This window comes from Triticum urartu, unplaced genomic scaffold, assembly GCF_003073215.2.
Source record: "Triticum urartu cultivar G1812 unplaced genomic scaffold, Tu2.1 TuUngrouped_contig_7379, whole genome shotgun sequence".
Lineage (NCBI taxonomy): Eukaryota > Viridiplantae > Streptophyta > Magnoliopsida > Poales > Poaceae > Triticum > Triticum urartu.
The window spans coordinates 1-8,923 of record NW_024118217.1 but is presented as its reverse complement, the minus strand read 5'-3'; the positions used below and the strand labels follow the sequence as shown (position 1 = coordinate 8,923).

Here is an 8,923-nt window from a genome sequence, read left to right as displayed (position 1 = left end):
ATTAAATATCATCTAGAAATGTGCCGTACATAACCGTAAATCCATAAATGTTCCCTTTGATTATGGATGAAAAAATTAGATTATTACGGATGAAAAAAATTAGATGATCACAAATGAAAAATAGAAAATTTTCAGTTTGATGTTCATGTTTGAGATGAACTCACAAAAATTCCAGTAATTGCAGGAAATTTGATGTAAGGTTTGTTTTCAGCTGGTTATGTTAAAATTGATGGTTCGAAATACAAAATGTGCAGGAGAAATTAAAAATTATGCCAACAAATATTGAATGTTCCCCACCAGGAACCAGGTAAAGCATGAAATAATTTCGGAACAACGATTTTAGACATAATAACTTTTCAATATCTTTTAGACTACTCGGAATACACGAGTCGTAATGAAAAACACAACTTAGATTTCACATTCAAGTTATCTACACATCAGAAAACATGACTAATCGCTATCATCTATTTCGCGAGATGATTCACCATCTACCACATCATCTTCATCTTCTTCCAGCTCATCTATTAAACGGCGCCGAGTTGTAGTTCCCCTTCCCCTTCCCCTCCCCCTGCCCGTCCTTCCCCTTCCTCCTTTGGTACCACCAGTCGCGATGCTTTGTTGTTTGTTGGTGCATGACGCCTTGTTGTGACCGTCCATAAGGCCACATTTGCTGCATCTTCTTGTGCACTTCTTTGGCCCGCGTGCGCTGATATGTCTTTCTCCTTCTTCTGATCTAGAGCCCTTTGTTTTCGATAGTGGCGGGGCTTTAAAACTAATCATCTCACGGTCAGCTGGAGCACTGCAACCTCCTTCATCAAACACGGGCATTACATCAGCAGGCAGATCCTCGACCTGCGCCCTAAGTTCCTTCAACACATTCATGACTCTTACAGATGCAATTGTTGATCTGTCACCTGCTCTAACACAGGCAAAATCCTCCCTGAGCATATTAAAGTGCGTCACGCTAACTAGCGTCCCATCGGCTCCAACTTGGAGAGTGTCATTCCTGTCGTAAGGAGGGTCAATCCGTGCATTCCTTGTGTATCTTCTTAGCACATACTTGCTAGGAAGCCTCTGAATCTGCTCATTTGTCATCACTATAATAAGGTGTGGGCATAACAATCCTGTGCAAAGTGGGATGACAAAGAATAATTTTATTGTTGGTTATCCTGGTAACTATTCGCAATGGCAAGATTGACAAACCATATGCTACTTACCTGTGTGCTCCCACTGCATGCACTCACATCTGTAGTCTTCTTTTTCTTCATCACAAACCAATTTGAACTCATGTTGGGACCAAGAAAAAGACGGGCCATCTCTACCATAGACCACAAGGAAACGACCAGCATCCACTTTCTTTGTAAGGAAAGATGTTCCATAAACATATGCATCTTTGTATTTGTTGAATACGGCATGTGTATAGATCCTGCTCAACTGATTTTCCAGAGGGTAGTTTGTTATTGTTGCTGGGCGTGCCTACATCAGCATGGATGTGTCAAAGAATTAGATATACTCTGTTTTGTTTGCAGAACACCAACAACTTAAGAATATAAGTAATGCAGCTTAAGGATGGAAAGAATTTATATGATGGCAAGCAACTGTTACATATGTATATATGACACAACGTAAATTTATGTATGAGGCGTACTAGAAGATGTAATCATATGAGACGTAATACCTGACATGCAATGGTCTCTCGGCCTTCTGCTTCTTTTCTCTTTTGCAAGACTAGGTACATTTTTCGTGCAAACTCATGCAAAGGTGTCGTAGTGTTAACATGATGTCTTTTCACAAGTCTGTTCATGCTTTCACTGCGCTGCGTAGACGTCATTCTCCCACAGTAAACAGCTTTGAAATATGCCGCAATCCAACGTGCATGCTGATCATACAAAGTGCTGATCGTAGGATCTGACTCGAGGCCATATTCATTCACCATATCCTTCCATGCAGACTCAAACTCTAGAGGGGTAAGTGGGTGATTTATTGCTGTTAGTAGCTTATCTTTCAAACCATCATGCAAGTCAAACAGTGGCTTCAAGTCAACTTTGTGCCTTTCCCATACATGCCATCTGCATAGCCTATGCAACGTGTTTGGAAACACGTGCGCAAGAGCGTTTTCCATTGCTACATCTTGATCTGCAAAAGAGGATATTAGTCATTGAACAAGTTTTACCATATTGGTTGAAACTGACATGTATGTAGCCATGAAGTGCTCAACAATACCGGTAAGTATGCAATGAGGTTCCTTGTCTCCCATGCATGTTTTGAAAGTCTGGAAAGCCCATTTAAATGATTCCTCTGTCTCGTCACGGAGGAGTGCAAACCCAAAAATGACATTCTGCAAGTGGTGGTTGCTCCCATCAAACATCGCCAACGGCATTTTGTAAAAATTACACTTATATGTTGTATCAAAAGTAACCACATCACCAAACTCAACATAGTTTGCCTGGCAGCTAGCATGACTCCAGAATATATTCTTCGTAACACCCTCAGAGTCATCCTCTATATCATAATAGAATTTACTGTTATGTGCTCTGAACTCATTGAAGAAGGCCCTAAGTTTTTTTACATCATCAGCTCGCTTCTTAAGTACATTGGCTGCTCTTCTGATATTGGAAGTAAGACATGGAAGAAACAACAGATATGTTACAACCACAAGGATTTTATTCATGGACAGCTATATTGTAGAATGAAGTGTCATAAAATTACCTATTTCGCAAGTCACGATCATTCATTGGCATGACCTCATAGTTGCCATGAAAATGGGTCAACACATTCATTATTGTATTAGGAGAGACGTCATAGGTCTGCAGATCATCAACAACCTCTATGATAAGAGGATCTTTGTTCTTATGTGAATACATGTGCTTCAATTCAGATGGATTAGGATTCAGAGTATGATTGTGCTCCAACATCACTTTCTCATATATCCATTCTTTCCCCCTTTTCTTGATTTTAACAGCTGCCCCACAGTTAACCTTCTTGGACATTTTCGCACGTTTGCGTTCCTCCCCAGGAGCATGCATACAGACGCGACATCGGCTTCCGCTTGAGCTTGGTAATACCAAAACCTGCTGATCTTGCATATTGTTGATAAAATTCATACCCTTCCTTATCGGTGACGAAAGCCATATTTTCCTTTGGGACAAAATCTTCGCGGACTTGGTTACCCTGATGTCATATTCATAGCATACATTAGATACTCTTTGTCATTCATCCGAATGACCATTCCGATGACTATATATCTCATGAAGAAGCATAACACTAGGCATATCGGCCTTCTACAGAATACCGAAAAAATAAAAGAAGACATCTACATATTTGGACATAACACTAGGCATTTCTATCTTGTTTTTAAGCAAATGTGATGTTTTATGTTTATGTAAACCGGGTAAAAAAATATGTCAAGTGTCTGGGAAAGAAAGTCTGAATCTTGAGTGAATAGTAAATTTTATTTGGGTGTTGTTTGTTTGCTATGGCAGACTGATGATAAAAGCAGTTATGCATTTCAACAGAACCTGCCTTCTAGCATGCCTGCAGAAAATCTAATATAGTGTGCCTTCCTGACCCTGCAGGACACCAAAAATCTAAAGTCTATCCCTCCACTGCCTGCAGAAGCTGGAGAGACGGTCAAGATATCAGCTTTTAACCATTGAGCAGGCTGCAGCTTCAGGCTTGTCCATACTTTGGGCAAAAGAAATGTTCTGAAGGTAATTTATTTCTATCTTATCACAATAAGTTGGCAAGAAAAAGAAGATTGAAAGCTTAGTGCATATACTTATTGTACTATAACCAATAATGTTAGTATTCTGTTTGCAGTATGTACAGTACACTGCTATCGCTACAGTATTAGTCTTAGGCGCGAGTGGTCCGCTTAACGACTGTCGGAGCTGAACCTATCGGCCTATCTGGGGTGTTCCGTAGAAGGAGCGCCTTCAATTATTTGTCTTCTTTGGAACAACAACTGTTGAAGTAGGAATATACAACTTCAAATGCTTCAACCAGTGGTTAATCTAGGTCAGAAAGATAGATTTCCTGTTCCATCCCGAAGCTCAGGCATACGCTAGATGGTCTTTAGCTATGTACTTAGTTAATCCGTGGATCCTTCCTTGAACAGTATGGTCGAAAGAAGCCATTCAGCAGTGTGCTAGCCAACAATATAATGACGCCACATCCTAAGAATGAATAAAACTGAATCCTGATAATGCTATCTAGTTACAACATGTACTGAAGTTCAATCAAAATACAAGGCATCTTCCACTGACTAATGTTCATTCGTCAAAAGAGAGATGAATAACAGACCTGCCCCCAAACACTGGATACTGAAATTTACAGCAAGGTATGCACAGCAAGGTATGTACATCAGCAAAGTCAGACACTGGATACTAAATTGAGTGGGAACGTACATGTATGTATCTTGCGCTGGGATCTGGAGTCATCATCTCGCTTGGTTCAACAGTACACGGCGGCGTCAACGTGGATGTGTGCATCGCCGGATGGCGCACAGTGGAGTTCTCGCCGCCAATCGGAAAATTTGAGCCGCTGCCAGACGAAGTTCTAACGCCATGGTATGGCGTCGAGAAATACGTTAGAGGAGGCGCATTATCAGGCACAACAAAGCTCATCGGAGAAGGCTCATTGTCCTCGGATTCTCGCCGGCGGAAGGTTGGAGACGAGTCCATGAGCGAAACCGCCGGGTGCGAATCCCCTCCCGCCCCCCTTGAAAACTGAAAGAGTGCCACTCGCACGTCGTGGGGCAGTAAATACCAGTCGCACGACCTGCGGCCGCGAATCTTGAACCGCAGTATGGATTTTGGCAGGAACGTAAGTTTTTGGGGCAGTCTTACGGCTGGGAAATTTCAGCGAACACTTGTATTAAACAAATCCAAAAAAATAGATAAAACAGGGGGGAAAACAGAGGCAAATAGCAAACATGGCCACTGCTCGCCCATGGTAGGCGCTCCCATCACCAGCTACCTCCGGTGCCACAGTGTGCTCCCGCGGAGGTGCCTCCACGATGGAGTGATGACTCACCTCGCCGGGAAGAGCTGTCCATCCGGCCATCGATCCGCATCCTCCTCGGGAGCGCTCTCCCATGGCAGCCTCCCTCTATGACCGGTCGAGCGACGGGGTCAACGACGGAGACGATAGCGAACCAAATAAGCTGCAAAAAAAGGGAATAACCTGTCGGGATGGGAGGACCAAAGAAAAGTTACCGCAGGAGGAAAAAAATCTTATGATAAATTGCAATTGCTCCAATAAGTGAGATTATAGTTTGTTAGTTTTTAATAAAGTTTCTGATTCATACTTGAAATTGTGAATGAATTGTTACTTTAGCATAAGAAATAATATGACTATATATATATTGCGCTATTCGTCACCCTGGATGAGGAATAGTTATTCTTCACCCCCTCTATTTTATCATCAATGCACCGTAATTTTACGTTCCGTAAGTTTTTGTCTTATTTTCGACGTAAAAACAGACCGTAAGAAAATATATAATCGCCGTAAAAAAATTTATATTATTTAAAATTACAAACGTAAAAACATAGTGTAAAACACACATAAACTGCAGATTTTCGTATATTATGATCTATATTTTAATTTTCTTATGCCAAATTTTAGGTAGTGAAACAATCAAAATGTAACTATTTGAATTCCAAATGTAATTTAATTCAGAAATGATCGTAAGATTACCTCAGATGAAGAATAACTTATTCTGCACCCTGGGTGATGAATAGTATCACTATATATATATATATATATATATAGACTTCCGCTTAAGGACAAGCGAGGTCTAAGCTTGGGGGAGTTGATACGTCCATTTTGCATCATGCTTTTATATCGATATTTATTGCATTATGGGCTGTTATTACACATTATGTCACAATACTTATGCCTATTCTCTCTTATTTTATAAGGTTTACACGAAGAGGAAGAATGCCCGTAGCTGGAATCTTGGGCTGGAAAAGGAGCAAATATTAGAGACCTATTCTGCACAACTCCAAAAGTCCTGAAACTCCACGGGAGTCATTTTTAGAATATATAAAAAATATTGGGCGAAGGAAGCACCAGAGGGGGGACACCCACCATCCACGAGGGTGGCGGGCGCGCCCCCTGTCTCGTGGGCCCCCTGGCAGGCCTCCGGTGCCCATCTTTGGCTCTATGAAGTCTTTCGCCCTGGAAAAAATCATCAGCAAGCTCTCGGGATGAAACTCTGCCGCCACGAGACTGAACCTTGGCGGAACCAATCTAGGGCTCCGGCGGAGCTGTTCTACCGGGGAAACATCCCTCCGGGAGGGGGAAATCATCAGCATCATCATCACCATCGGTCCTCTCATCGGGATGGGGTCAATCTCCATCAACATCTTCACCAACACCATCTCATCTCAAACCCTAGTTCATCTCTTGTATCCAAGCTTTGTCTCAAAATCTCAGATTGGTACCTATGGGTTGCTAGTAGTGTTGATTACTCCTTGTAGTTGATGCTAGTTGGTTTACTTGGTGGAAAATCATGTGTTCAGATCTTTATGCATATTAATACCCCTCTGATTATGAACATGAATATGCTTTGTGAGTAGTTACATTTGTTTCTGAGGACATGAGAGAAGTCTTGCTATAAGTAGTCATGTGAATTTGGTATTCGTTCGATATTTTGATGAGATGCATGTTGTCTTTCCTCTAGTGGTGTCATGTGAACGTCGACTACATGATACTTCACCATTGTTTGGGCCTCGGGGAAGGCATGGGAAGTAATAAGTAGATGATGGGTTGCTAGAGTGACAGAAGCTTAAACCCTAGTTTATGCGTTGTTTTGTAAGGGGCTGATTTGGATCTATATGTTTCATGCTATGGTTAGGTTTACCTTAATAATTTTTTTGTAGTTGCGGATGCTTGCAAGAGGGGTTAATCATAAGTGGGATGCTTGTCCAAATAAGGGCAGTACCCAAGCACCGGTTCAACCACATATCAAATTATCAAAATACCGAACACGAATCATATGAGCATGATGAAAGCTAGCTTGACGATAATTCTCATGTGTCCTCGGAAGCGTTTTCCTCTATATAAGAGTCTATCCAGGTTTGTCCTTTGCTACAAAAAGGATTGGGCCATCTTGCTACACCTTATTTACTTTTATTACTTGTTACCCGTTACAAATTACCTATCACAAAACTATCTGTTACCGATAATTTCAGTGCTTGCAGAGAATACCTTACTGAAAATTGTTTATCATTTTCTTCTGCTTCTTATTGGGTTCGATCCTCTTACTTATCGAAAGGACTATGATAGATCCCCTATACTTGTGGGTCATCATCCGCCGGCGCATCAGGTGTACTATGCGGCTCCGCGGCCGTACGGAGGATACCCACTGCCGCAGCTGAGCGGCGCCTACGATCTCCCTACGGTCCCACCGCTGCCCTCGCCGACCCTGTCGCCGACGCCTTGGGATCCAACGCTCCTCGCCGCGCTGCACACCGCGCCTACGCCGAACAACTACACTGGAGGCGGTGATTGGTACATGGACACCGGGCTACGGCTCACATGTTTGCTCATCCTGATAATCTTGTCTCCTTCACTCCTGTCACCACCGACCGCTGCATCATTGTCGGCGATGGTTCCACACTACCTATCACACATGTCGGGCACACTTCTTTTTCTTCAAATTCCATGCCTATTACTTTGTCTAACATACTTGTGTCACCTCATCTTATTAAAAACCTTGTTTCCGTTCCTTGTTTAATTCATGACAATCATGTTACTGTTGAATTTGACGAGCTTGATTTTTGTGTTAAGGACGCTCGAACCAGGATGGTACTTCACCGATGTGACAGCCTTAACGAGCTCTATCAGGTGCATCCGCCATCCACCTCCACCACCGCACCGGATGCTCTTTCCGCCGGCATCGACCTCTGGCACGCTCGTTTGGGTCATCCCAACCCCGTCACACTTCGTCATATTCTTAAGAGTTTCAGTTTCAGTTGTAATAAGATAGAGGATCACATCTGTCATGCATGTTGCGTCGGCAAACATGTTCGCCTTCCATTTAATAAATCCACCACCATAGCTTCTTTTCCTTTTCAGTTGATTCATAGCGATGTGTGGACCTCTCCGGTTCCTAGTAATTCGGGCTATTTATATTATCTGGTTATCCTTGATGATTATTCTCACTATGTGTGGAAGTTTTCTTTATGAAAAAAGTCGGATGCACTCTTCACTTTGACGTCTTTTTACTCCTATGTCAGCATGCAGTTTGGGCGTCTCATCCTTGCTCTTCAGACTGACAATGGAAAAGAATTCGACAACCTTGCTTTCCGCACTTTTCTGTCGCACCATGACATAGTTTTTCGTCTCACATGCCCGTATACTTCACAGCAGAACGGTCGAGCCGAACGCGCACTTCGCACTCTGAATGACTGCGTTCGCATGCTCCTGTTTCATGCTAATGTGCCACCTTGTTTCTGGCCAGATGCACTCGCTACTGCTTCACTTCTGCTTAACCTTCGCCCTTACCGCCCACGGTGAACTATGCACCTCACCATCTTCTCTTCGGCATGCCCCCATCTTATGATGGCTTGCGTATTTTCGGGTGCCTTTGCTATCCTAGCACTGCCGACTCCGCTCCTCACAAACTCACACCTCATTCTACCGCTTGCATCTTCATTGCCTACCCTTCCAACTTCAAGGGATATCGGTGCTACGATCTCGTCTCCCACCGTGTGTTCACTTCCCGGCACGTTTACTTTGATGAGCACGTGTTTCCGTTTCAGCAGGTACCTCCAGCTGTTCCTCCCGCCACCGGTGACGTGGGCTCCTCGACGCCGCTCCAGTGCGCTCGCACGCCTCTCTTGGCCCGCCCCTGGCTTTGAGGCGCGCCCCCCGCATGCCACGCCTCCTACAACCACGGCACTGGAGCCCAAGCCGC

General features: G+C 43.3%; 1 protein-coding gene across 1 annotated transcript; it reads right to left on the bottom strand.

The window, feature by feature from the left end:
- Window positions 1–303: 303 nt before the first annotated feature.
- Window positions 304–5,142, bottom strand: LOC125531526 (protein FAR1-RELATED SEQUENCE 5-like). Its single transcript, XM_048695902.1, has 7 exons — window positions 5,035–5,142; window positions 4,407–4,849; window positions 2,710–3,171; window positions 2,224–2,606; window positions 1,679–2,136; window positions 1,218–1,476; window positions 304–1,124 (listed from the first exon to the last, which is right to left on the bottom strand). Coding segments are annotated over exons 2-7 (2,238 nt in total). The 5' UTR covers window positions 4,409–4,849; window positions 5,035–5,142; the 3' UTR covers window positions 304–450.
- Window positions 5,143–8,923: the final 3,781 nt, after the last annotated feature.